The sequence below is a fragment of the Halichoerus grypus genome, chromosome 8, assembly GCF_964656455.1.
Source record: "Halichoerus grypus chromosome 8, mHalGry1.hap1.1, whole genome shotgun sequence".
NCBI classification, from domain to species: domain Eukaryota; kingdom Metazoa; phylum Chordata; class Mammalia; order Carnivora; family Phocidae; genus Halichoerus; species Halichoerus grypus.
The window spans coordinates 6,123,301-6,151,237 of NC_135719.1; the positions used below are offsets into that span (position 1 = coordinate 6,123,301).

General features: G+C 55.1%; 1 protein-coding gene across 4 annotated transcripts; it reads left to right on the forward strand.

Moving 5' to 3' along the window:
* The first annotated feature begins 4,013 nt into the window (after positions 1 to 4,013).
* Positions 4,014 to 27,936, forward strand: KIF7 (kinesin family member 7). Of its 4 annotated transcripts, XM_036069898.2 has the most exons (19): positions 4,014 to 4,100; positions 5,642 to 5,996; positions 7,263 to 7,463; positions 7,808 to 8,201; positions 8,397 to 8,937; positions 9,440 to 9,556; positions 10,075 to 10,302; positions 11,018 to 11,139; positions 11,525 to 11,640; positions 11,811 to 11,963; positions 13,218 to 13,420; positions 23,783 to 23,980; positions 24,229 to 24,354; positions 24,474 to 24,650; positions 24,783 to 24,998; positions 25,626 to 25,832; positions 26,466 to 26,664; positions 26,780 to 26,926; positions 27,104 to 27,936. In XM_036069898.2, the coding sequence occupies exons 2-19, from the start codon at positions 5,669 to 5,671 to the stop codon at positions 27,475 to 27,477; spliced, it is 4,047 nt and encodes a 1,348-aa protein (XP_035925791.2). In that variant the 5' UTR covers positions 4,014 to 4,100; positions 5,642 to 5,668; the 3' UTR covers positions 27,478 to 27,936. The 4 variants fall into 4 exon arrangements, with proteins under 4 accessions (XP_035925791.2, XP_077935013.1, XP_077935014.1 ...); XM_078078887.1 differs by lacking the exon at positions 26,780 to 26,926; XM_078078888.1 differs by lacking the exons at positions 26,780 to 26,926; positions 27,104 to 27,936 and having other exon boundaries at positions 26,088 to 26,519.
* The last annotated feature ends 1 nt before the right edge of the window (position 27,937 follows it).

The window sequence follows — 27,937 nt, forward strand, 5'->3', positions numbered from 1 at the left end:
CAAGAAGAGGGCCATCACTGGAACATGACCATGCTGGCGCTATGATCTTGGACTTCCCAGCCTTCAGAACTGTAAGAAATAAATTCCATTGTGTATAAGCTACCCAGTCTGTGGTATTTGGTGATAGCAGCCCAAATGGACTAAGACAAATATGTTTTATATTTAATACGTATGTAAAATTAGTATATTAATATCAAATATATTAACTTAGTCATTTGTATTAGAATTGATTCTGTTTTGAGAGATAGAAAGCCCTAAATAACAATGTGTATTAGTCAGCCTTTGCCATAATATTGCTGCATAACAAATATCCTACAGATTGTGGCTACGACAACATACATTTATTCTTACGTTTGTGGGTCAGCAGGTCGATTGCGGTTCAGCTCACCCCTGTGGCACTCCAAGTGGCTCTGCTCTGGCCTGTGGATCATCTGAACTTGGCTTCAGGCTGTGCATGAGTTCAGATCTGCTCCAGGTGTACTATTTCAGGGATCCAGGGTAAGTAAGGGTCAGTGGCTCTCTGGGGCATGCTCTCCCACAACAAATCACAGCCCCCTGCTTGCATCCTGTCTCCTCAGATTCCATTGGCCAAAGCGTGTCAAGTTCCCACCAATGGGGAGAGTGATCTGCTTTACTCAAAGTTCACCAATTTATACGTTAATCTCACCCTAAAAACGCCCTCACAGAGACATCTAAAGTAATGTTTGACCAAATATCTGGGCAGTCCCTGGCCCAGTCAAGTGGATACATAAAATGAACCATCACATTTGCCAACACCATGCAGACCTGTCTCATGTTCATATTCTAAGCCGTCATAGTCATTCTGGAAGTCAAACATTACAGTGGTTACTTCCCGGGCAGCAGCCCTAAGCCATGCGGTACAAGAGATGTGAGGGAAAGCCGCTCTTAGGGCTCCCAGGAAAAGTTCCTTCGATCTGAAGAGTGCAGCATGATACGGTGCTCTCTTCCTCCTCCGGATGTTTTATGGTGGAAGGTGATGGCTGGGGAGAGAGACAAGCCAGGTCCTCTGTCACACTGCCACTGACCCAACCTGCCCCAGAGCCTCCTCCCTCTTGTCTTTCAGCTGAGATAACACACAGCCTTATTGTTCAAGCCACATCGAGTTATGGTTGTGTTCCTTGAAGCTGAGGGCTTCCTAATATAGATCTATCCAGAGAGACTTGGTAACTTCTACAGCCTTTAATTGCATTGCCTGTCTATGACAGGCAATCTTCTGTATACATAATAAATTTCTCTACTACAGTGGAGTTCAATTTTTCTTTTTCTTTTCTTTTTTTTTAAGATTTTATTTATTTGCCAGAGAGAGACACAGCAAGAGAGGGAACACAAGCAAGGGGAGTGGGAGAGGGAGAAGCAGGCTTCCCGCTGAGCAGGAAGCCCGATGTGGGGCTCGATCCTAGGACCCTGGGACCATGACCTGCTTAATGACTGAGCCACCCAGGCGCCCCCGGAGTTCAATTTTTCTAATGACATTTAACGTGACAAATATGTTTTTAGATTTTAATTAAAATTCAACCACACGTGGTGCTCCCAGTGCAACCAGTCCATCAGAGGTCACGGAGGTGAAGACACCATCTCCTTGAGGTGGCCGGTGGACGTCCCCATCACCTCTCCTGGTGCCACGTTTCCCCGGGGAATAACTACAAGATGCAACTCCATTTCACAAATGTGACAATGTGAGAAAATGGGAGTCTTAGAAATGAGGAAGCATTTTTTTTGATGTGGGGAGATAGACATTTCTACTGTTTTTTTTGCGGGGGGGGGGTTCAGGACTGAGAGTACAAAACAGAGGTGACTGAAGACGGGACTCTGAGCTGAGGACAGGATGGCCTCCAGATGTGGGCCTTGACTTCTAAAGCATAAAATGCCATCAAGAGGATGCTTCTTTATTCTCCAGATGTGTCCTAAGTGCCCTTCTGTCACTTTGTGCCTACGATATGAAAACATGAGCCATAGTGATCCATATCCATATTTCTGCTAATGCAAAAAGGTTTTCCTTCCTTTCTTCAATAACTTTTACTGAAAACCTCTATGGAGTGACGGTGCCAGACCATGGGCCAAGGGAAAGAGACACAGGGGTAAATAAGGCACACTCCTTTCAAGGACCTCTCAGTAGGTCAATGGACCTACTAATGGCTTAGTAGGTACAATGGCTAAGTGACAATATGTGTATTATACGTGTGTAATATGTATGTATGTGATTGTATATCGTAGGGCCGTAGTCTGAATGTTTGTGTCCCCCTGCAGGTTCATATGTTGAAATCCTGACCCTCAAGGTGGGGCCTTTGGGAGGTGATTAGGTCATGAGAGTGGAGCCCTCATGGTTGGGGTCGATGTCCATATAGAAGAGGCCTCAGAGAGTTAGCTTGTCTCTTCTGCCACATGAGCACACTGTGACCTGGACCCTCTGGGACATCCAGGAAGTGCGCCCTCATCTGACACTGAATCTTCCAGTGCCATGATCTTGGACTTCCCAGCGCCCAAAACTTGAGAAATAAATGTCTGCTGTTTATAAGCTGTCCAGTCTGGGCATGTGACATTTTGTTATATCAGCCTGAATGGACTAAGACACAAAGAGAATAAGAGTTGGAAGACATTGACCTCCAAGACATTGATTGTTCTTACCTGCCTCCTTCATACGTTGTGCTCTTTATTAGTATTATTATTGTTTTAACTGGCATGTGTTACGGGACAGGGGGGAGACCAGTGAAGAGGCTCTCCAGTGGCCCAGATGGTGGCTTGGGTGGCCAGGGTGTAGAGGACAAAGAGCTTTGCCTGGACTGGAAGCTATGGGGGAGGGGCAGTCAGGATGAGAGGAGGAGACAAGGATGGCTGGAGTGCTGGGGTGGACGGTGGGGGACACACTGGAAGTGATGTGTGGGGCAGTCCCTTGGGCAGCACCTGCCCAGGTAAATGCAGGATGAATACCTCTGCAAGGCTCCCCTAGCTGTTCACCCAGAATAACCTCCCTAACTAGAGAGGTTGGCTGAGAACTCTACAACCTCACCTCCCGGTGGCCTCTTTCTGGGGCACTTGTCCCTCCAGGAACCCGAGGCTGGGTAGCCGTGCAGTCTACCAATAGACCAGTGGTTCCCCTGCTCATTTTAAACTGGGGGCTTCCAAGTCAGGGCTGTGGAGCCACGCCTTGTCAGGGCCTGCCCTGGTGAGGCTCCCCCAGGGGCAGCCTCCATCCTGCGCTGTCTGGCTTGCCGGCTTCCTGGTGGCATCCACCACCCCACCACCCCACCCGGGTCTTGGCGGAGAAGGGGCACGGCGACGACTCCGGTGTGAGTGCAGAGGGTGCATCCAGGGCCCATTCACACAGGGTGGGGTGGGCCTCCAGCCCAATCTCGAAAATCTCCTGGGGGATGGATCATTCTCAGCTTTAGAGCGAAAAGGAGGGTGGAGGCTTCCTGGGGATGGGGAAGGGAGAGCTTTGCTGAGCTTTGAAGGGGCGTAGGGAGTGCTGCGAAGAGATACAGGGGTAACAATGGCGGGAGGAGAGAAGGTGTGCACCTGAACGAATGAATTAATGAACAAACAGTAGCTTATCTTTCGTCCACTGTTACTCAGAGTCTAGGGTTGGAAAATCCAACCTCCCCTCGCGGAGCGAAGTCTCCTTGTTAGTTTTCGTCTTCTCACCTGTTGCAACTTGCATTGTAAGATATAGGTGCCCCGCTCCCTGGGCAGGTGGGCTTCTCCAGCTCGGAGCATCAGGCGGGCCTTGGTGGTCGCCGTGTCCCCAGAATTCCGCAAGTCTGCGCGGGAATCAGAGAGCAGCGTCTGCAGCCCCGGACCGCGCTGGGCCCCCCACCCCTTGGGACGTATGACCCCGCCCCTCTGACGAGGCCCCGTCCAAACCCCGCCCCTTCAGCCCTGGCCCCGCCCCGTCTGCGGACAGACTCTGCGGCGCCGCCCGGCTCGCGCCTCCGCCCCCGAGAGCCCAGGCAGGCGGAGTTGCGGGTGAGGGGCGGGATGTTTTGGGGGGCGGGGGTCCCGATGACGGCATCGGAGCGCGCCGCGCGGAGGCTCGGAGGCTGACTGCACCGCGGGGGGGGACTGTGCTCCCACCCAAGCAGGTGGGTGTGGGCCCGGGAGGGGTGGAGGTCGAAGACGCGGTGGGGGGGGAGGCGCGCGCTCGCCCCCTCCCCGCGCAGGCCTGGGCCGGGTGGCGGGGGGGGGGGGCGGCACCTGGGGAGCTCTGACCGAGCACGAGGAACCCCCATCCTTGCGTACCAGCCTCCTGGAGGCCCTTTCCTGGGCGGGCGGGAGCACCCCCTTCCCTAAGTCGGGGGCCTGAGGCCAGCATCCCGGGCCTGGGCGGGAGGAGCGAGCGCCGACGCTGCGAGGGTCGGGTCCGCATTTGTAATCACTTTTCCACACTCCGGGAGCTCCTGTCCGGTGCCCGCCTCCTCCAGCGCCCGACCGCACCGGTGGAGTCGTCCGGGCGCCCTCGGCGCGCGGCGCTGGAGGAGCTCAGGGTGCGGGGCGCGCGCTGTGTCCCCAGGGCCCGGCACCCGGGAGGGACTGGATGAGTGAGGGAACGAACGAACTGTTACATGTGTTGAGAGTTAGTGACAAATTGAGGGCTGTGGGCCCGGGGGTAGGGGGCGGTGTGGATGCGATAAGAGGAGAATGGGGACGGGGAAAGTTTTTTGGATGCAGTTTCATCATCACTGTTGGGCAGCTACTAAGCGACCGACCTTGTGCTGGGCGCTGATGATACAGCGCGAAACGGGACAGCAGGGTCCCTGCCTCCCAGGTCCGTCTGCAGCAGAGCAGCCAGTGCTGGTGGGAGCACCACTGGGAGCTGTGTGTGTGTGTGTGTAAGCCTGGGAGCGATGGGAGTGTGTTGCAAGCAGAGAAAGGTGGGCAAAGGTGGGGTGCAGGAGGTTAGTAGACAAGGTAGGCAGGGCTGTTAGACTTTTGAATATCAAGGGCAGTGGGGAGCCTCTTTTGGGAGAGTTTAAGCAGGAGAGTAACAGGATTGCTTTTGCAATTTTGAAAGATGCCCCTGGTTGTCCTGGCGGAGGGCACAGGGAGGCGGAGAGCAGTGAGGAAGCTGGTCAAGAGGTCAGTGGCCAGGACCCGGGCTTTGGCCATAGGATGCGGAGAAGCAGGTGAACCTGAGAGATATTTAGGAGACGGAATTGGCAGATCTGGTGGCGGGAACGTGGTCTCGAAGGATCTGACTGTTTTGAAGAAGGTGGGGCGGGGATGTGAGGTGACAAAGGCAGAGATTATGGAGACCCCAGTGGGTATTGGGGAAAGGAGTTCCCTGGTGTGGTGGTGGTGGTAGTGGGGGGGGGTGTGTGTCCTAGGAGATGGGGTTCCAGGGGAAGGGTACAGCTAGAACACGGGAGTCCATGGGACTCAGGTGGTGGAGTTAGGGCCTATTTTGCCAGTGATGGGAGCCATGAAGTGTTACCTGTAGGACTGAGTCGGCCCTTGCAGTATTTGGGCGCCAGGCTGGTGCAGAGGACGCTCTGAACTTTAATCACCCTCCCTCCCTGCTCTCCAAGGTCAGGAGCCCCAGGATCTGGCTCCAGGTCACCTGCGGGGTGGGTCCAGCCCCTGGAGTACAGGTGCTGATGGGAGGGGCCTCCTCCTCTCTCTCTAGGGCCAGGGGGAGCCCCCCCTCCCCAACATGGGGCTGGAGAGCCAGAGGCTGCCAGGGGCTGAGGAGGCCCCGGTGAGGGTGGCCCTGAGAGTCCGTCCGCTGCTGCCCAAGGAGCTGCTGCACGGCCACCAGAGCTGCGTGAGGGCGGAGCCTCAGCACAGCCGCGTCACCCTTGGGCGAGACCGCCACTTTGGCTTCCACGTGGTGCTGGATGAGGACACCGGGCAGGAGGCCGTGTACCAGGCCTGTGTGCAGCCCCTCCTCGAGGCCTTCTTTGAGGGCTTCAATGCCACGGTCTTTGCGTACGGTCAGACAGGCTCCGGGAAGACATACACCATGGGGGAGGCCAGTGTGGGTGAGTGACCCTGCTTGAGGCCCCGGGCCTCGTGCTGGGGGGCCTCGCTGTCGCCGAAACTTCTGCCTTTGCCATTCCCTGTCGAAGGTGGGAGCGCTGGGGGAAGGAGAGCAGGTTTCCTCCTCAGATCTGCAGCCCACTGGGGGGACCAGCCATGGCAGTAGGCTGACCAGCGGAGGAAGGGAGAGTCCTTGGAGGTGGGGGGCCTTTCAACTCCAGAAACGAGGTCACACTATGTGGTTCTGGTGATCTCAGCGGGAGGGAAGGGGAGAGAAGTCGGCTTGTCTCTGGAGGTTGTCGGGATGCCTGCCAAGGGTCAGGAATCCGTGTTCGAGTCAGAGTCAGAGTAGTTGGAATGGGGACGGTCCTGGGAGAGCCGTGCTTTGGCTGCCGCCTGGTGAGGCAGCAGGCAGTTCAGTGGGGCTCGGGAGCAGACTCTTGGGAGAGATGCTCTGGGCCAGTTGAAGGAACTGCCCCCATTTTCACTGCCCCCATTTCTCTTAGGTTATAAAAGTATCCATGTTTGTCATGCAAAATTAGGAAAATACAGAAGAACACAAGCACAAAAGAAAACTTACTTGATAATTGCTTTTCAGCCCTGTTAGCATTCCAATTTCTTTCTCTGAAGAAATTATTTTACCTTTAAAAACTGGGATTATATTATACCCATTCTTTTATATCCTGTTTATTTTTCTTAACAATCTATCATAAACATTTCTCTATATCATTATTCTTCAAGCTAATTTTTTATTTATTTATTTTTCAAGCTAATTTTTTAATGGTGGCTTGGCATTCTATGGTATATATGAGATAATTTATTTAACCAGATCCCCTATTGGATCTTAGGACTTTTGAATTTTTTTGAAGTTATGAAGAGTGCTGCTCTGAATAGCCTCTTACTACTCCCTTGGGATAAATTTAGGAGGTCCTTTAGATAACTGAGCCTAGACTATAGTAATGAGCTCCCTGTCCTGGGGAGTAATCAACTCAGGGGTATCTGCTGATCTAGCAGGGATGTAGTGGAAGGGATGCTTACATCATGAAAGGGGTTGGTGGGACCTTGAGAGGTTGCTTCCAACTCTGAAATTCTATAATTCTGCCTGACCACCCTGGAGCATGCGCTGGCTCAGGCTACCCAGCCATCCTGGCCTCTGCTGTTGCCTTCATGCTGGAGCCCCAGCGTCCAGTTGCTGGCAGGGGCCTTGCGGCCTTGAGCCCTGTCCAGCTGAAGGCATGGTGGCAGGAGGCTCTGTGGTGTGTCCCCAGCGTCCCTTCACGAGGACGAGCAGGGCATCATCCCACGGGCCATGGCTGAAGCCTTCAAGCTCATCGATGAGAATGACCTGCTGGACTGCCTGGTGCATGTGTCCTACCTGGAAGTGTATAAGGAGGAGTTCCGGGACCTGCTGGAGGTGGGCACGGCCGGCCGTGACATCCAGCTTCGGGAGGACGATCGGGGAAATGTTGGTGAGGAACTCCCAGGGCCTCCACTGGCTGGGAGTGGGGCTTCACCTGCTGAGGGGTGCTTCACCCGTCTGGGAGGGGTACCTCCTAACTGGGGAACCCAAGCTCTGGAAGGTTGTGCCTTCCTGTCTCCTGTCTCCCCTGAGTTCAGTATATACTTCTGTACCCAGAGTGCAAGGCATTGAGGTGGGCTTGGGACAAGCTGGAGCCCCGAGGCCCACGCCACCCCCTCCCCCCCGGGTGTCCCGGGCATGGGGAAGGGGCACCTGGGTCAGGAGGAGCCGTAGAGGGCCAGCCCTGCTCTGCCCGCCCCCCTGGCCCGGGCTCACCGCCTTCCGTGCCCGCAGTGCTGTGTGGCGTGAAGGAGGTGGACGTGGAAGGCCTGGACGAGGTGCTGAGCCTCCTGGAGATGGGCAACGCGGCGCGGCACACGGGGGCCACACACCTCAACCGCCTGTCCAGCCGCTCACACACCGTCTTCACCGTGACCCTGGAGCAGCGGGGGCGCGCCCCCAGCCGCCTGCCCCGACCCGCCGCGGGCCAGCTGCTGGTGTCCAAGTTCCACTTCGTGGACCTGGCGGGCTCGGAGAGGGTGCTCAAGACGGGCAGCACGGGCGAGCGGCTCAAGGAGAGCATCCAGATCAACAGCAGCCTCCTGGCGCTGGGCAACGTCATCAGCGCCCTGGGCGACCCCCAGCGCCGCGGCAGCCACATCCCCTACCGGGACTCCAAGATCACCCGGTGAGGGCCCTGCGGCCGGCGGCCCACGGGAGCAGGGGCCCCTCTCGGGCTGCCGAGCGGGAGGAGGCGAGTAAGGGATGGGTCCCCTCTGGCTTCGGGGCGCGCCGCCCACCAGTCCGAGGTGCCGGCCCGCGGGGTACGATTCGGGGTCCGGGCGCGCTGGGGCCCCTGACGCGCCCCACCTGGCGTCCTCAGGATCCTCAAAGACTCGCTGGGCGGGAACGCCAAGACGGTGATGATCGCCTGCGTCAGCCCCTCCTCCTCCGACTTCGACGAGACCCTCAACACCCTCAACTACGCCAGCCGCGCGCAGAACATCCGCAACCGCGCCACCGTCAACTGGCGGCCCGAAACGGAGCGCGCGCCCGAGGAGGCCGCGGCCGGCGCGCGGGGGCCCCCGCGCCACCGCTCGGAGACGCGCATCATCCACCGCGGCCGGCGCGCCCCCGGCCCCGCCAACGCCCCCGCGGCCGCCGCCGCCGCCGCCCGCCTGGGCGCCGAGTGCGCGCGCTACCGGGCCCGCACCGACGCCGCCTACAGCCTCCTGCGCGAGCTGCAGGCCGAGCCCGGGCTGCCCGGCGCCGCCGCCCGCAAGGTGCGCGACTGGCTGTGCGCCGTCGAGGGCGAGCGCAGCGCCCTGAGCTCCGCCTCCGGGCCCGACAGCGGCATCGAGAGCGCTTCCGCCGAGGAGCAGGCCACGCGGGGGCCCGGCGGGCCGACGGTGGCCAAGGGCCAGGTGTGGCCCCGCGGAGGGAGGGAACGGGGAAGGAAGAGGCCTTCATGTAGCCGGCCGTGCCCCTGCCCCTTGTCCATCGGCAGAGCGCATTGCCGATTCAGCGGCAGCACTGCTGAACCTCGATCACATTCCTTACCCTCCCCGAGCCTCAGGGTCTCTATCTGTGAAATGGGGCTAACATTGGTATCTACCTCTGCGCATGTTCTAAGGGCCCAAGGGGTACCAAGTGCCCAGCCCAGCGTGCTGTGGAGCCTCAGTAGGTGGTTCCTAATAATAGTGGTGAGTTATTATTAATAAAAGTATGATTAATAATGACAAGAGATGGCGCAAATAGCTTGCAGAGGGGACCACTGGCAGGGTGGGCTCTGGAGCCCCGATTGCTGCCAGGGCTTGCAGCAGAGTAGCCAGCTGGGCTAGGGGAACCCCTGGCAGGGCACAGGGAGGGCTGGGGTGTCCCAGAGACAGGCGGGCTTGTCCTGAAGTCTCTCTCGTTGCCCCTTAGGACGAGGAAGGGGCAGTGCAGCTGCTTGCCCTGCAGAGCCAGGTGGCCCGGCTGGAGGAGGAGAACCGAGACTTTCTGGCTGCCCTGGAGGACGCCATGGAGCAGTACAAACTGCAGGTGGGGGGCAGGCTTCCTTGAGGTGAAATTCAGAGAAGAGGGAGTTAGCCAGGGCGGGCTTCTGACAGGGTGGAAAGAGATGGGGGAGGAACAAGTGAGCAGGTGTGGAGGTGAGGAACAGAATGGTGCGGGTGGGTGTGCGGGATGGCGATGAGCGGGATGAGAGGTGGGACTGGAGGGGCAGCGGGTCTGGTCCCTGGAGTCAGGCCCTTTTGTCCCAAGGTAACTGGGTCAGCATTGATCCTGGCGCCCTCTGGCGGCTGTGATTGGCATGGAAGTGGCGGACTGACGGAGGGAGGGATAGGACCTAACTGGGTGGGGTGAGCTTGACCCTGAACTAGTGCGGGGGGGGGGGGGGCGGGTGCGAGGGCCCAAGAGGTGGTCAGAGGTATTTGGCCCTTCTCAGTTTTAGCCCAGAGAGGGTGGGGTGGCCTCAGACCCGTTCTTCAGTTTTCTGTCTGCACCCCTGCGCCCTCCCCACCCGCGCCCCGCATCAGCACCAGGCACCTGTCTTCCAGAGCGACCGGCTGCGGGAGCAGCAGGAGGAGATGGCAGAGCTGCGGCTGCGCCTAGAACTGGTGCGGCCCGGCTGGGGGGCCCCAGGGCTCCTGCAGGGCCTGCCTCCCGGGTCCTTCGTGCCCCGGCCTCACACAGCCCCCCTGGGGGGTGCCCACAGCCACGCGCTGGGCATGGTGCCCCCTGCCTGCCTTCCTGGAGATGAAGTTGGCCCCGAGAACTGGGGAGAGGTGAGGAGGTGCTGAGGCTGGGTGTCTGTTGAACTGGACAGCCTTGGGCAGAGGAATGTGCCCCTCACCCCAGGCTTTCCTGGGACCAGCTGGGAGACGCCCCTTTCCAGTGCCCCTAGAGGAAGGGCCAAAATTTGGGTGACCCTGTAGGGCCGCTCAGAAGGATCTGCTGACATTGGGCATCCCTGGGCTGGCTGCAGATTGTGGAGGTTACAGAGGGGATTCTGGCTTCCGGCACTGGATGGGAAGCTTGCATACCTCCAGAGATGGGGAGCTTATCACCTCTGAGGTTACCCCTTCTGTCTTTGCAAGTTTACTTTCCCATGAGCCCTAATCGCCCTGAGCTTGGCCTCCTACTTGGGACCTTTTGGACAAAGCCTGCTCCTGCATCTTCCTGAAAGCTCGGGGTCATCTCAGCTGTAAAAGCACAGAGGAGAGGGAGGGCGTGAGTTTGGCAGGAGTCTGTTATACACCCACCACTCGGGCAGAGTGTTGTTGGTGAGATAAAGACTTGGGTGCAGATGGCCTGTATACAAAGATAGGGCAGACTGTCACCTGAGGAGTCCCAGGTGCTGGGTGGGGGAGGGAGGGAGCTCCTGCTCCAACTTGGGATGGGCAGGGCGGGGCATGGGGGGCACCAAGACTGGTGATGGGAAATGCCTGGTGGAGGGCGCCCTGGAGCCTTCCTGTCCTGAAGCCCTTGGCACTCCCCTAGGAGGTGACAGATGGCAGAGAGGCTAGAGCCACGGCGGAGGCAGACAGGCCCGGAAGCGGCTCTTCAGCTGCCTCGGACGAGGAGGAGGAGGAGCCCCCCCAGCGGACCCTGCACCTGCGCAGGTGAGTGGGACCAGCTGCCACCCGACAGAAACCACCTCAGGGCCCGGGCTGGGCAGGGGGAGGACCCCGCTGTGGTCTCAGGGTGCCCTCACCTCCATTCCCCCGTGCGGTTGGGAAGAACAGATGGGGGCGGGGGGCTTGGGACCCAGAGTTCTCACTGGGGTGAATGTGCTGCAGGGTGGGCCGAGGCTTCCCGGTTCTCAGCCTTCAAGGCGGCCCTCCGTGCCCGGAACAGCCCAGCGCCCCCTAAGCTCAGCCCCCCTGGCCTCAGTTCTTCCAGACTAACACCCTGGGGTTCCATTGGCCCTGAGGGGATAGAAGGCCCAATGGCTTCTCTTCCTTCCTCTGGCTGGGAAGGGTGCAGACTCCTGCTTCTGTCTTCCAGAAACGGGATCAGCAAGTGGAGCCAGAGGGTGGGGGCCTGCCCAGGGAGTCCACTCGACAGGAAGGGCCCAGAGCTTCACCTGGAGGAACTGGGTGCAGCCATCCCGGGGCCCAGAGGTGAGCTGGGTCTGGGGCGGAGAGGGCTCTGAACCTCCCCTCCGTGGTCCTGCACTAGCCATCCTGGACAGTCCACACCTCATCCCTGGCTGCCCCTGCCCAGGGCGTGCTTCTTCCCTCCCCCGCCACCCCCTGTTGGGGCAGCGGCCTTGACCGTGGGCTTGTTACAGTCGTTGGTGGGAGCAAGGCCCTGGCTCGACCCCGTCAGACCCCCGCTGCCATGGCCTCTGAGTGGCGGCTGGCCCAAGCCCAACAGAAGATCCGAGAACTGGCCATCAACATCCGCATGAAGGAGGAGCTCATTGGCGAGCTGGTCCGCACAGGTGAGGTGGTGGGCTTTCGGGTGGGCCTCCCACCTGAGGGTGGTTAGGAGCAGGGGCCAGATGGTTTAAGTTTGGTAACCAGCTAGCCTCTTCCAGCTGTAGGACCTTGAGCAAGTAGGATAGCGCCTCTGTGACTCAGTTTTCTCATCTCTAAAGTGGGGATAGTAATTGTCCCTGTTTTACGGGTTGTTGAAGTGAGTTAATTCAGCTGACGTAATTAGGCTGGTTCTCAGGAAGCATTACCTATGAGGAGGAGTTGTATTTACTAGTTGTCTGCTGTGTGAGGCAGTGTGGTGCACTCAGACCTCTTGGTCTTAGGGAGCAAACAGTGTCCCCAAATCATGCTCTGTCTACCACTGGTGATGTGTGTAAAGGGACTGGGAACGGTTTGAGGTAGTGACCAGCTGAGACTTTTTATTTTAATAGTTACATGTTTGTTACAAAATGCCTGATGAAGAATTTCAAACACATGAGGAGAGACTGGACCAGTGGGGCCCTCACCCCATCACCCAGATTTAGTGTTACGAGGTTTTCCCCACATTGATCTCTCCCTTTTCTCTTTGCTGAGTGTTTTGAAGCAAATCCCCAGCATCTTGTCATTTGGCCCCCACACATTTCGGTATGCTTCTTTTTGGACATTTTAACCAAAATGCCGTGAGCACATCTAACAAAACTTCCTGTCACCTGGATGCCCAGGGCACGGCCATCCCCGAAGTTCCTCGGCAGGGTCTGTGGACCGCTGGTTTGCTGGAACCCAGCTCCACACGTGTCCCACATGCTGTGTGTGCTTGTTAGGCATCTGAAGTCTCCCTTCTAGCTCCTTCTCAGAGTCCTGCAGAATGTCTCAACCCCCACCCCCTCAACCCCATGTTCTCGGTTTGCCTATTTGCTTCTTTATGGTGTTATTTAACTTGTTCCTCTGTCCTCAGATTTCCTGCAAATGGAAGTTAGTTCTAGAGGCTTAGTAATATGCAGGCCCAAGCTCTATATTTGTTAGTATGTATTAGGTAAAACTAAAGCCAATTTAACCCATTAATATCCCTGGATTGCTGTTACTGATAAGGCCCATTTAAAAAGCGAGTGATTTAAAAGACAGTAGATTAAGTAACTCATGGTAGCGGTGGTACCACGGCCTGGCAAAGCCCGTGCAGGTGCCCCTGGCTGGCGGGTGACTGGAACCCCTCCCAGGGGTGTGAAGGGATGGTCCTCCTGGGGGAGAGGGGCGGCCTGTGATGAGCCCCCCCCTTCTTCCAGGGAAGGCGGCCCAGGCCCTGAACCGCCAACACAGCCGGCATATTCGGGAGCTGGAGCGGGATGCAGAACAGGTGCGGGCGGAGCTGAGTGAGAGCCAGAGACAGCTGCGGGAGCTCGAGGGCAAGGAGCCTCAGGACGCCGGAGAGCGGTCCCAGCTCCAGGAGTTCCGCAAGAGGGTCGCTGCCGCCCAGAGCCAAGTGCAGGTCAGTGTTGGGACCTCGGGGTGGTGGCTGGAGTCCTGGGATCGAGACACCTGGGTCCCAGGGCCCACGTTCACTGGAACCTGTGGATGTTCAGGCCCTTGTGCCCCCAGCTTCGAGCTGGTTTGGCCTCCCGGGGTGAGGCTGGTGTTACACAGAAGTTGGCAGCCTGGGGGCGGCTCAGCTTTAAACACGGCAGAGGCAGGGAGGCCAGTCCTGCCTGGAGACCAGTAAGAGGGGAAGGGTGGGCATTGAAAGCAAGGTACCCATTCCTCATGCGACCCTCGCCTCCCAGTTCCCCAGGCACTTACCTCTCCATTCCATCTTCCGTCTGTCTTTCTACCCATCCATCCATATGTCTGTCTCATCCATACACCTGTTTATCATTTTGTTGGTTCGTAACCCCCTCTGGAGCTTCCCAGGTATAACCTGAAATGGGTCCCCACACTCGGAGGGAGAAATGGAAGAAAGAGACAGCCACTCCAAGTGGGAAGGTGGCGGGTTTACTGAGCAAGGGAACTTGTCTTGGGTGCCCCTCTTTCTGCAGTGGGCTCTGAGCCATCGGCAGGGGGTCTGATTCACTTGGAAGTGGCCCCTTTGGTGGCTCTCTGGCTACACTGGAGGCAGATGCCCCAGCAACAGCATAGGCACGTGTAAGAGAGAATGCAGAATAAGACACTGATTCCAAAATCAGTGACAGCTTTTTCTAAGAGCCCCATGATTCGAACCACTGATTTAATAAGTTCCCGAGGCTGGGGGTTGGATCACTCAGGGCGTTCACTTATGTCCTTATGTGATTTAATAAAGATCATACATTAGCAGACTCATCAGCTGTGAACACACCACATTCTGTTTGGATAATGGCACCCAGGTGCCTCCTTGTGGAGTAATAATGTCTCAGGCCATCCTCTTTTGGAGAATGGCTATTCTCATCAGAGACATTTCAGTGTTCAGTAACAACAGACTTTGTTGGCTATCATCTAAGGCTTGCTGGATGAATTCAGTAAGGGCTTCTATGTGTGCTGTAACCTCCAGGCCAGTGAAGGGAACCAAGATGGCAGCCACATCTTGGGTGGCTCAATTAAGCATCTACCTCAGCTCAGGTCATGGTCATGGGTTCTGGAATCGAGCCCTGCGTCAGGCTCTCTGTTCAGCGGGGAGTTTGCTTCTCCCTCTCCCTCTCCCCTCTGCTTGTGCTCTTTCTTGCTCACTGTCTCTCAAATAAATAAAGTCTTTGAGAAAAATAATAATACTGCAATAAACATAGGGGTGCTTGTATCCTTTCGAATTAGTGTTTCCATTTTCTTTGGGTAAATACCGATTACTGGATCATCATACGGTATTTCTATTTTTAATTTTTTGTGGACCCTCCATACTGTGTTCCATAGTGGCTGCACTGATTTGCATTCCCAGCAACAGTTCATGAGGTTTCCTTCCCCAACCCCCCATCCTCACCAACACTTGTTATTTCTTGTCTTTTTAATTCTAGCCAGTCTAACAAGCATGAGGTGATATCTCATTGTGGTTTTGATTTGCATTTCCCTGATGATGAGTGACGTTGAGTATCTTTTCGTGTGTGTTGGCCATCTGGAAGTCTTCTCTGAAGGAATGTCTGTTCATGTCTTCTGCCCATTTTTAATTGGATTATCTTTTTGGGGTTGAGTTGTGTAAGTTCTTCATATATTTTGGATACTCACCCCTTATTGGATATGTCATTTGCAAATATCTTCTCCCATTCCGTAGGTTACCTTTTAGTGTTGTTGATTGTTTCATTTGCTGGGCTTTTTTTATTTTTGATGTAGTCCCAACAGTTTATTTCTCTTTCTAGTTCCCTTGCCTCAGGAGACCTATCTAGAAAAAAGTTGCTCCCGCCGATGTCAGAGAAGTAACTGCCTGTGCTCCCTTCTAGGATTTTTATGGTTTCAGGCCTCACATTTAGGTCCTTAACCCATTTATTTCTGTGTATGGTATAAGTGAGTGGTCCAGTTTCATTCTTTTGCATGTAGCTGTCCAGTTCTCCCAACACCAATTGTTGAAGAGACTATCTTTTTCCCATTGGATATTCTTCCCTCCTTTGTCAAAAATTAACCCTATAAGCATAGTTTATTTCTGGGCTTTCTATTCTGTTTTGTTGATCTATGTGTCTTTTTTTTTTTTTTTTAAGATTTATTTATTTGAGAGAGAGAGAGTGCATGCCCAAGTGGAAGGGGCAGAGGGAGAGGGAGAGAAATCCTCAAGCAGACTCCTCACTGAGTGCAGAGCCTGTCACGGGGCTTGATCCCAGGACCCTGAGATCATGACCTGAGCCAAAATCAAGAGTAGGACACTCAACCCACCGAGCCACCCAGACGCCCTATGTGTCTATGTTTCTGCCAGCACCGTGCTGTTTTGATTACTACAGCTTCGTAACATAACATGGAATCTGGGATTGTGATACCGCCAGCTTTTTCATTTTCAAGATTGTTTTGGCTATTTGGGGTCTTTTGGGGTTCCATACACATTTTAGGATTGTTTGTTCTAGCTCTGTGAAAAATTCGGTTGGTATTTTGATAGGGATTGCATTAAATCTATAGATTGCTTTGGGTGGTATGGACATTTTAACAATATTTGTTCCTCCAATCCATGAGCATGGACTGTCTTTCCATTTGTGTCATCTTCAATGTCTTTCATCAGTGTTTTATAGTTTTCAGAGTACAAGCCTTTTACCTCTTTTGTTAGGTTTATCCCTAGATATTTTATTATTTTTGGTGCAATTGTAAATGGAATTGTTTTCTTAATTTCTCTTTCTGCTGCTTCATTATGAGGGTGAAGAACTGCAACAGATTTCTGTACACTGATTTTGGATCCCACAACTTTACTGAATTCATTTATCAGTTCTAGCAAGGTTTTTTTGGTGGCATCTTTAGGGTTTTCTATATATAGTATGGGTATGTCATCTGCATACAGTGACAGTTTTACTTCTTTCTTGCCAATCTGGATATCTTTTATTTCTTTATGTTGTCAGATTGCTGCGGTTAGGACTTCCAGTACTATGTTGAATAAAAGTGGTGACAGTGGACATCCTTGTCTCGTTCCTGACTGTAGGGGGAAAAGCTCTCAGTTTTTCACCGTTGAGTATGACGTTAGCTGTGGGTTTATCATATATGGCCTTGACTATGTTGAGGTTTGTTCCCTCTGAACCTACTTTGTTGAGGGTTTTTATCATGAATGGATGTTGTTAGTCACATGCTTTTTCTGCATCTATTGAAATGATCATATAGTTTTTATCCTTTCTCTTATTGATGTGATGTAGCACATTGACTGATATGCAAATATGGAACCACCCCTGCATCCTGGGAATAGATTCCACTTGATCGTGGTGAATGATTTTTTCAATGTTATTGTTGGATTTGGTTTGCTAGTATTTTGTTGAGGATTTTTGCGTCTGTGTTCATCAGAGATACTGGCCTGTAGTTCTCTTTTTTGGTAGTGTCTTTATCTGGTTTTAGTATCATGGTAGTGCCGGCTTCATAGAATGGATTTTCCTTCTATTTTTTGGAATAGTTTGAGAACAATGGGTATTAACTCTTCTTTAAATGTTTGGTAGAGGGGTGCCTGGGTGGCTCAGTCAGTTAAGTGTCTGACTTTTGATTTTTGGCTCAGGTCATGATCTCGGGGTTCTGGGATCAGGCCCTGTGTTGGGCTCCCCACTCGGTGGGGCTTCTGCTTGACTCCCTCTCCCTCTGCCCCTCACCCTGCTCGTGCTCTCTCTCTCTAAAATAAAATCTTTAGGGGCGCCTGGGTGGCTCAGTTGGTTAAGCGACTGCCTTCGGCTCAGGTCATGATCCTGGAGTCCCGGGATCGAGTCTCTCATCGGGCTCCCTGCTCGGCAGGGAGTCTGCTTCTCCCTCTGACCCTCCCCCTTCTCATGTGCTCTCTCTCTCTCTCTCTCTCATTCTCGCTCTCTCAAATTAATAAATAAAATCTTTAAAAAAAATGTTAAAAAAAATAAAATCTTTAAAAATAAATAAATAAACATCTGGTCCTGGACTTTTGTTGGTTGGGAGTTTTTTTTGTTACCAATGCAATTTCATTGCTGATAATCGGTCTGTTCAAATTTTCTATTCCCAGTTCAGTTTTGGGAGGTTATGTTTCTAGGAATTTATCCATTTCTTCTAGGTTGTTCGATCTGTTGGCATATTATTTTTCATAATATTCTCTTACAATCCTTTGTATTTCTGTGCTGTTGGTTATTTCACTTTCATTTCTGATGTTGAGTCCCCCCCCCCTTTTTTTTTAATAGGTTTGGCTAAAGGTTTATCAATTTTGTTGATATTTTCAAGGAACCAGCTCCTGGTTTCATTGATCTGTTCTACTGTTTATTTAGTTTCTATATCACTTATTTCTGCTCTAATCTTTATTATTTCCTCCCTTCTGCTAGATTTGGGTTTTGTTTGTTCTTTTTCTAGCTCCTTTAGGTGTAAGGTTAGGTTGTTTGAGATTTTCCTTGCTTCTTGAGGTAGGCTTGTATTGCTACAAATTTCCCTCTTAGAACTGCTTTTGCTGCATCCCGGAGATTTTGGACCACTGTGTTTTCATTTTCATTTGTCTCTGTGTATGTTTTGATTTCCTCTTTGATTTCTTGGTTGACCCATTCATTGTCTAGTAGCATATTTAACCTTCATGTATTTGTGCTCTTTCCAGATTTTTTCTTGTGGTTGATTTCTAGTTTCATAGCGTTGTGGTCAGAAACGGTACACGGTGTATGACTTTTATCTTTTTGAATTTGTTGAGATTTGTGTCCTAATATGTGGTCTGTCCTGGAGAATGTTCCATGTGCACTTGAATGTGTATCCTGCTGTTTTAGGATGGAATGTTCTGAATGCATCTGTTGAGCCCATTCTGGTCCAGTGTGCCATTCAGAGCCACTGTTTATCTTCTGTTTGATCTGTCCATTGATGTAAATGGAGGGGGGGGGTAAAGTCCCCTACTATTATTGTATTACTATCGATGACTTCCTTTATGTTGGTTATTATGTGCTTTATGGATTTGGGTGCTCCCATATTGGGTGCATAAATATTTACAATTGTTATATCTACTTGTTGGATTGTCCCCTTAATGATTATATAGTGTCCTTCCTTGTTCTTGTTACCGTCTTTGTTTTAAAGTCTATTTTGTCCCATTATCAGTATTGCTACCCTGGCTGTCTTTTCACATCCATTTGCGTGATAAATGGTCTCCATCCCCTCACTTTGGATCTGTAGTTGTCTTTTCGTCTGAAATGAGTCTCTTGTAGGCAGCATATAGATGGGTCTTATTTTTTTATCCTGTCACCCTATGTCTTTTGATTGGAGCAGTTAGTCCATTTACGTTCAAAGTAATTATTGATAGGTATGTACTTATTGCCATTTTGTTACTTGTTTGATGGTTGTTTTTTGTAGTTCCTCTTGGTTCCTTTATTCTCTTGCTTCTTCTCTCATGGTTTGCTGGCTTTCTTTAATGATATATTTGGATTCCTTCCTCTTTATTTTTAGCGTATCTATTACTGGTTTTTGATTTGCGGTTACCAATACATTTGTGTATAATATTTTCTGCATGTAGCGGGCTATCTTCAGTTGTTGGTGGGTTGAGTTTGAACCCATTCTTTACTCCTCTTCCCTCCACGTTTTAGGTATATGGTTTCATACTTTACATCCTTTTGAGAGTCCCTTCACTGATTTTTACAGATAAAGTTATTTTTACTGCTTTTGTGTTTGTTACTTTTCTTACTCTTACTTATGGTCTTTCGTTTCCACTCAGAGTCACCTTCAGCATTTCTTGCAAGGCTGGTTTAGTGGTCATGAACTCCTTTAGCTTTTGTTTGAGAAATTCTTTATGTCTCCTATTTTAGGAGGCCACTTTCTTCTGATCTGCAAAGTTTCTGCTGAAAAATCTGTTGATGGCCTTATGGGGTTTCCCTTGTATGTAACTATTTTAACTGCTTTTATTTTTGTTTTATTTTATTTTTTTAAGATTTTATTTATTTGAGAGAGAGAGCGAGCAAGTGAGAGCGAGAGAGAACACGAGTGCGGGGAGAGGCAGAGGGAGAAGCAGGCTCTCCACTGAGCAGGGAGCCAGATGCGGGGCTTGATCCTAGGACTCAGGGACCACGACCTGAGCTGAAGGCGGACGCTTAACTGACTGAGCCACCTAGGTGCTCCTCTTAACTGCTTTTAAAATTCTCTCTTTATCACTACTTTTTGCCATTTTAATTACTAGGTGTCTTGGTGTGGGCCTCCTTGGGTTGATTTTGTTGGGGGGGGTCTCTATGCCTCCTGGATCTGGATATCTGTTTCCTCACCCAGAACAAGGATGTTTTCAGCTGTTATTTCTTGAAATAAAATTTTTGCCCTCTCTTCTCCATCTTATTCTAGGATCCTTATAAGGCAAATGTTACTACACTGGATGGAGTTGCTGAGTTCCCTGAGCCTATTCTCATTTTGCATTTTTTTTTTCTCTCACCCGCTCACCTTGATTACTTTCCATTACTCTGTCCTCATCCATTCTTCTTCTTCTAGTTTATTTATTCCCTCTAGTGTCTTTTCAATTTCATTTAATCTGTTCTTCTCTGACTGGTTCTTTTTTAATCTCTTTGTTAAGGGTCTCACTGATGTCCTTCAGTCTTTTCTCAAGTCCAGTGAGTATCTTTATGACCATTATTTTAAATTCTCTATCAGGCAGATTACTTATCTCTGTTTCACTTTGGTCTTTTGCTGTGATTTTGTCCTGTTCTTACATTTGGGACATATTCCTCTGTCTCCTCATTTTGTCTAACTCTGTGTCCGTTCCTGTGTCTTCAGAAAGTCAGCTACAGCTCCCACTCTTGAAAGTAGTGGTCTTACGAGGAAGAGGTCCTATAGTGCCCTGCAGCGCAGGGTCCCCTTTTCCCCAGAACCTGGCGTTTCCAAAATCTCTCGTGTGTGTGTTGCAGGCACCCTAGTGTTGTGGCTGAGCCACTTCTGCCACCAGGCCAGTCGTCTGCAGTGGCTCTCTTTGCCCGTCATGGGCAGGGTTTGGTGCTGGTGCTGTAGGGGGCCATTCTGGGACTGCCCTGGGCTTGAGCTGAGTCAGACCAGGCATTTGCCAGAGCTGTGGCAGCACCAAACTGCAGGGCCCTTTCCCTTTGTTTTCCTCCGAGAAGCTTTCGTTGGTGCGTGCAGCTTGTAGTCAAACCAGATGTCTGCCCGCAGCCCACCGCTGGGTCCGCAGTCTGACTGGTGTGTGTGGTTATATGTCCCTCTCCCTGGGGCAAGAGTCACTTTGGAGCAGTGCTGGCTCCTCTCAGGGCTGTTTGCACACCGCCATGCCCGTGGCCCGCGTTTGGATGGGCTCCCGCCAAGAGTGGATTGGAGGGGGCCGAGATGCAACACGCACAGGGGCCGGGCATCCAGTTTTAGCAAGGCTTGTGGGCTGGTCCTCTTGTGAGAGGGAACCTGCCGCCACGTCTGGGACTGACCACGGGGTGGGAGGAGGCAGATCTGTAACGCATGGGGCACAGAGTGTTTGCAAGGGTTGCGCCCTTCTCCCGGGGGAGGAATCCTGTCTCGCCGGGACTCAGGCAGGCCTGACTGCAGGGCGCAGATCCGCTTGAGCACGGTGGGATGGGACGGGGCTCAGTGTACGGAAGTTAAGTAGTGAGTGTTGGTGCGGCCTGGTTCCCGCAAGTGGCCGAGGATTGATGCTCGGGGACAGAAGAGGGAGAGGGTGCCTTCCAGCTCCTTTGTTCCTGGAGGAGTCTCCCAGTGACATCTGTTCCTCCAGAACGCCTGAGGTTAGTGACTTACTCTCCCTCCCGTATGCGCCAGGCATTTTTCAAACTCTGGCTTCTGTGCTGTATCTCCTTGGCTCATGTGTCGTGCCATCTCCTTAAGGGTGGGGACTCGGCTTCCTGTCGTCCTCAGGGCTCTCCCGGAGCTGAGCCTCCTGAATTTTATAGTTCCAGGCTTTAAATCCCCCTAGTTGCTGGTTGTAAGAACTCTGGAAATTTGGCCCCTCTGGTTTTTAAAGCCAAATGCTATGGTGATCGTCTCCCGTGCAGGCTCCCTGGTGTGAGAGTCTGTTTCTCTCCCTTCTCCACTTCCTTGGCATCCGTCCTCCTGCGGACAGACCTGTGGTCCAGTTAGCTCCCCACGGCTCTGCCCTCCCCACCCTCTTCAATGCGCCTCTTCTCTACGTTTCGTTGTAGAGTTTGTTCTGCCATTCTTGGACCGTTTTCTGGGTTGTTTGCACCGATGTGAGTGTTATCTCCTTGTACCCTGGGATGAGGTGAACCTGGCGTCCTCCTACTCCCCCGTCTTCCCCCATCCCTCCTGCAACTTTCTGTATCCATTCAGCTTTCGTTGTAGCGCTCTCGCCACGAATCACTGCCCACTCACATGGCTGAAGCTTCCCCTGATACTCTTCATCTTCTGGAGTTTGTGGCCTGGACTTGGGGCAAGGAAACTGCGACAGCAATTTGCAAAAGGACTCCCCCCACTTTTTTCTTTAGTCTCTGTGGGCAGCGCTTTGGTTATCTCCCTGGGTGTTTGTATTTGGAAGACATGATGAGATTTACAAACTTAAGGGACAGAGAAAGCATGCAAGTTTTCTTCTTGAAGTTTTGGGGTAGCTGCTCTTTAAATTTTTCCTTTGTGGGGGCGCCTGGGTGGCTCAGTCAGTGAAGCTCTGCCTTCAGCTCTGGTCACGATCCTGGGGTCCTGGGATCGAGCCCCGTAGGGAGCCTGCTTCTCCCTCTCCCTCTGCCTGCCGCTCCCCCTGCTTGTACGCTTTCTCTGTCAAATAGATAAATAAAATCTTTAAAAAAAAAATAAATTTTTCCTTTGTGTCAGGGGTCAGAGTCATGGGCCACTTTATCTGCTTCCTCATCAATTACCACAACACCCTCCTCTTCGTTCTGATCGCCTTCTTAGAGATTCCATCTCTTAGCGTCTGAACCAGGCTTCGTTGATCGGAGGTGTCTTGTGCCCTCATCCTCATACCTTGCTTCTTACTCTGCCTTCCCACCTTGTCCGCCAGCCCGGAAGGCAGCAGACTGGGGGACATTCCCACGTCCATCTCTAATCTCAGCTCTTTAACTCAAGCCACGGCCTCTAGCTGGGCCTCGGTGGCCACATGAACTGCCCACAGTCGAGGCCAGCCCAGCGCGTACCCTTGCCTTCCGCTTCTTTGCCGCAGCCCACAGTCCCCTAAATGAGTCAGCATTTTCAGGGCGCCCCCATACTCACGCGGCCATCCATAAGCATCTGAGCTAGGGACCGCCCCTCTACACACAGAGGTCGGTGGCCTGCTCAGGATTTCCCCTGATGCCTTTTGCCCCGAGGCCCATTTCTTCAGTGGTCATCTCCTTGGGAGCTTCCCGGATGTGATCTTAAATCGGTCCCCGCACGTGGAGGGTGGGGAGAGACCAAAGAGGCAGCCACTCCAGGTTGGAAGGTGGCAGGTTTAATAAGCAAAGGGAATTTATTGACAAAGCTTGTCTTGGGCAGAGCCCTGTGCCCACCTGCTACATCTTAAAAGTTTACCAAGAGGCCTTAACTGGGTTCAGTCTTAGGAACCATGCACTGTTCTCAGCTCCATATCACTGTCTCAAGGTCGTGTCCTTGGAGCCCCTTCTGGGAGTGGGAAAGGCAAGCGGAACCCACATTCCGAGGACGGGGGAGGGGGGCAGGCGCCTCTGATTATCCGGGTCCAGCTCATGGGTCAACCAGTGATCACATCTTTCGATGACCTTCCCCAACACATTTGGTCACAGTTGATGTGACCCACTGTTCATCCATCCATCCATTTGTCTTTCTATTGCCTTTTATTGATCCATGCATTCATTATCTGTTCATCCTGTTTTTTTACCCTTCTATGATCCCATCCATCCGTCTGTCCACCCACCCTTCCGTCCATCCATCTTTACAGCTGTCCATCCCTCATTCCTTCCTTTTCTCCGTTCAGGTGTCCGAGAGACATTTCAGTAGAATGATCGAGACTGTGGGCTCTGCAACCCAACTGGGCGTGAATCCCAGCCCTGCCGTTTACTAGCTGTGTGTCCTTGGTCAAGTTTCCCGACCTGTCGGTGCCTCAGTTTCCTAATCTGTAAAGTGGGGATGACGATAACCCTGTTTTTCTGTAGGAAGGTCAGGATCACTTGATACCGAGCACTTGCTGGGTGCCTGGTACGTAGTAACTGTCAGACTGGCCTCCGCCACGAGTCTTCTGAGGTCATTGGTCCATGACCCCCTGGACTTCTGTGTCCCCCTCTGTCCGCCCCTCTGTCCACTCCCCGTCCTTTGGTCCTGCCCCCGCTGGTTGGCTGTCACGCATGCTGGCGGCGTCCCAGCGGAGGCTGTGTCGGTCCAGGTGCTGAAGGAGAAGAAGCAGGCGACCGAGCGGCTGGCGTCGCTGTCGGCCCAGAGCGAGAAGCGGCTGCGGGAGCTCGAGCGGCACGTGCAGCTCATGCGACAGCAGCAGGGGCAGCTGCAGAGGCGGCTTCGGGAGGAGACGGAGCAGAAGCGGCGCCTGGAGACGGAGATGAACAAGCGGCAGCACCGCGTCCAGGTCGGGCTTGGGGGGGGGCGGGGGGGAGGCGCGGGCGCCGGGGAGGGGGATGGCTTTGGGGGGGGGGCAGCAGGCTGCATCTCGGTCCCCCCCGCCCCGGGGCTGTGTGACCGCCTAGGCCGGTCACTTGGCCTGGAAGGGAGGAGGGCCGTGGGCACCGCGAGGCTCGGGGGGCGGCCCGGGCAGCTCCTGGACAGACCCGGCACCCCCCGCGGCCCCGCTGAGCCGCTCGCCTGCTGCGCCCCCAGGAGCTGGAGCGGAGGCACGAGCAGCAGCAGAAGATCCTGAAGATCAAGACGGAGGAGATCGCGGCGTTCCAGAGGAAGCGGCGCAGCGGCAGCAACGGCTCAGTGGTCAGCCTGGAGCAGCAGCAGGTGCGCCCCCCCCCACCGTTGGGCCGCCCTTCTCCCCCCCCCCACCGGCCCTGGGCGGCGGCCCCTTCGGCCCCGGGGGCGGGAGCTGAGTTCCCTCCCCGCCTCCCCCCCTCCGCTAGAAGATCGAGGAGCAGAAGAAGTGGCTGGATCAGGAGATGGAGAAGGTCCTGCAGCAGCGGCGGGCCCTGGAGGAGCTGGGGGAGGAGCTGCACAAGCGGGAGGCCATCCTGGCCAAGAAGGAGGCCCTGATGCAGGAGAAGACGGGGCTGGAGAGCAAGCGCCTGCGGTCCAGCCAGGTGAGCCCCCCGCACGCGGGAGGGGGACCCCGCCAGGTGGCCTCTTGAGGGACGGGCCCGCAGCCTCCTCAGCGCCAGCCCTGTGCGGCCGGGGCCTGCTCCCTCCCCGACCCCTGGCGCTGCCGCCCGCAGGCCCTCAGCGAGGACATCGTGCGAGTGTCCAGCCGGCTGGAGCACCTGGAGAAGGAGCTGTCGGAGAAGAGCGGGCAGCTGCGGCAGGGCAGCGCCCAGAGCCAGCAGCGGCTGCGCGGGGAGATCGACGCGCTGCGCCAGGAGAAGGACTCGCTGCTCAAGCAGCGCCTGGACATCGACGGCAAGCTGAGGCGGGGCAGCCTGCTGTCGCCCGAGGTAAGCCCTGCTGCTTCCCGAGTGTGACCCAGAGAAGGGGGTGGCGGCCAGGGACATGCTGGCCTGGCCCTGCCGCCGGCTCTGGCCCCCGTGGCTGGGACACCCGGGCTGGGGCCACGAGGTTCCTGCCCAGGGGGAGCCTGGGTGCCCCCCGCCGCGTCCTGCATGGTGTCAGCCCGCGTGTCCCACACCTGGGCCCCCCAGGTGGGAATGAGTGTCAGCAGCACATCCCCGCACCCCGTGGCCAGTCCCAAGCAGCAGGGAGAGCCTCGTTGCAGTCACCTCACCCCCGCAGACCCTCCGTGGCCTCCGTGGCAGTCCCGCTATGCCTTCCCCTTGGCATAGAGTGTTCTGTGCTCCCTGCCGTAGATCACGGGAGAGACGCTGCCGAAAGCAGCCTCTCAGAGGCCTGGCCTCCCCCTGGGATCGGGGCTGTAATGGAAACTGCCTGTCCCCTGTCACAGCGGGCAGGGACCCTGCTCCTGACGTGCTGACTGCCTGCTCAGGACGAGGGGACACGATGTCTCCCTCATGGCCGGGGGCTGGCCCTGTCTGCCCGGGGCTGTCGTTCCGGGAGTGGGCGCGGGAAGCCGGGCCTCCCCGTCCACATGTGCCCGTGGCCCGCAGGAGGAGCGGACGCTGTTCCAGCTGGACGAGGCCATCGAGGCCCTGGATGCGGCCATCGAGTACAAGAACGAGGCCATCACGTGCCGCCAGCGGGTGCTGCGGGCTTCGGCCTCCTTGCTGTCCCAGTGTGAGATGAACCTCATGGCCAAGCTCAGCTACCTCTCGTCCTCAGAGACCAGAGCCCTACTGTGCAAGTATTTTGACAAGGTGGGTCACTGGCTCCCAGGCCCCCCGCCGCCGCCTTCTGGCGCTTGCCGGGGGCGGGGGTCCTTTTGGCAGCTGCAGAGAAGGCCCTGTTTCCCCCCAGGTGCGGGGACGGAATCGGGGCTAACTCCAGTCTCCAGGGCTGCCCCAGACTCTCCTTTTTTAAAACCTGTCTTAGTGACAGTAAGCCCCAGTCCTCTCCCCGCCCCTTCGGTGTACCCGGGTCAGTGGTTCTCAACAGGAGGGTTTTGCCCCCAGGGGACATGGGGCCATGTCTGGAGCCGCTTCTGGTCCTCACCGCGGCGGGGGTGGAGGCCAGGGACGCCGCTAGGCCTCCTACAACACACCGGACAGGCCCCCCCCCCCCCCATTCTCTGCCTGCAATGTCCGTAGCGCCAGGGCTGAGAAGTCCTGCCCGCGGTGACACCCCGCCGCTCGAGGCAGGGACAGGACGGAAGCTTCGTCTTGAGAGCGTGCTCTGTCACTGGGAAATCACTGCCCAGCACGCCGTCGGGAGTCTGAGGCCCAGTCTCGGCTCAGCAGGGCCCCTGGTGATTTCCCAGTGACACGGGCCGCGGGGCAGCGGTGGCCCGGTCGGGGACGAGCGGGGGCGCTGAGCGTGTGGCTCCGGGACAGGCCGTGGCGCTCCGGGAGGAGCAGCACCAGCAGCAGGTCGCCTTCTCCGAGCTGGAGATGCAGCTGGAGGAGCAGCAGAGGTTGGTGTGCTGGCTGGAGGCGGCGCTGGAGCGGCAGCGCCTGGACACCGACCGCCAGCTCACGCTGCAGCAGAAGGAGCACGAGCAGAGCGTGCAGCTGCTGCTCCAGCAGAGCCGGGGTGAGCGCCGCGCCCCGCCCCGCCCCCGCCGCGCGCCCCGCCCCCGCCCCGCGCCCCGCCCCGCCGCGCCCCGCCCGCGGCCCCTCACCCCCGGCCCTGGGTCTGTCCCCTCCAGATCACCTCGGTGAGGGCTTAGCAGACAGCAAGAGGCAGTATGAGAGCCGGATCCAAGCTCTGGAGAAGGAGCTGGGCCGCCACATGTGGCTGAACCAGGAACTGAAGCAGAAGCTCAGTAGTTGGAGCGCTGCCGGCCCGGGCAGGGGTAATTCTCCCCCAGACCAGCGAGCCGGCCCCGGGTTCCCCGCTTTGCAGTGTCAGGCTTCGGCCGTGGGGGAGGCTTAGGAACCACGCTAACCAGCTCTTCCCGGGGCGGCTCACACGCGGCCCACGGTGCGGGGGCGCTGGGAAGCCTCCGTGTCTGACCACAGGGCCCTTTCAGTGCCAGGTGCGGAGAAGAGGACCCTGTGCCTGGAGAACAGGCCGCCCTCGGGAAACGAAGAGGAGCCCCCCGCCGCACCCGAGCTTCTCTGGCAGCAGGCCCTCCCGGACGGCGCCCCCCGCGCCCGGGACGAGGTGCGGGACTTGGTCCGGGCCCCGCTCCCGCTGACGTGGAAACGCTCAAGCCTGTGCGGTGAGGAGCAGGGCCCGGCCGAGGAGGCGCGGCTGCGGGAGGCCGCGGAGCCCCTGGCAGGGCGGGTGCAACCCGGAGCTGAGGTGGGTCTGCCCTGGAACTTCGGGCCCCTGGCCAAGGCCCGGCGGGACCCGCGCAGAGCCAGCCCGGGGATGATTGACGTCAGGAAAAACCCCCTGTAGGCTCGCGGGCAGAGCCTGTCCTGGGGGGACCCTCCGAGCCCGCTGCACGGTCCAGCCGCTGCCTTCGCTTCTGGGAAGGACAGTCTGTACTTTCCCACCGCAGATCCAGGTCCTGATCTTTACCCAATTGGAGTCAACAAATTCGGGCTACAGCCCAAATGAAGTGGGACTCAATTTTTTTTAAATATGCAGCCTCCCGCTCCTCATTTCTTTTGAGCCATGGTACCACCCGCCGTCTTTTGGCTTGAGGGTTTGCAAAAGGCAGTTCTGGTTTCAAGCCTGCGTGTGTGCCCGGCGTTCTGGGGTTCAGCCAGTGCTGGACCCAGAACACTCAGTGGCAACAGGGTTGGGTTTTAAATGGTCTTATGTTTATGGTGGGAACGGGGAAGTTTTGCCTATTTTTAGAATTTTGTAAAACCATTTTATAATAAATGAGACTCTCTGAAGGGAGAAATAGGAG

Coding starts and splice junctions, on each gene's coding strand:
- KIF7 (XM_036069898.2), top strand. CDS start 5,669: ATGGGGCTGGAGAGCCAGAGGCTGCCAGGGGCTGAGGAGGCCCCGGTG. Junction 7,464..7,807: donor GGACGATCGGGGAAATGTTG/GTGAGGAACTCC, acceptor CCGTGCCCGCAG/TGCTGTGTGGCGTGAAGGAG. Junction 11,641..11,810: donor AGCCATCCCGGGGCCCAGAG/GTGAGCTGGGTC, acceptor GGCTTGTTACAG/TCGTTGGTGGGAGCAAGGCC.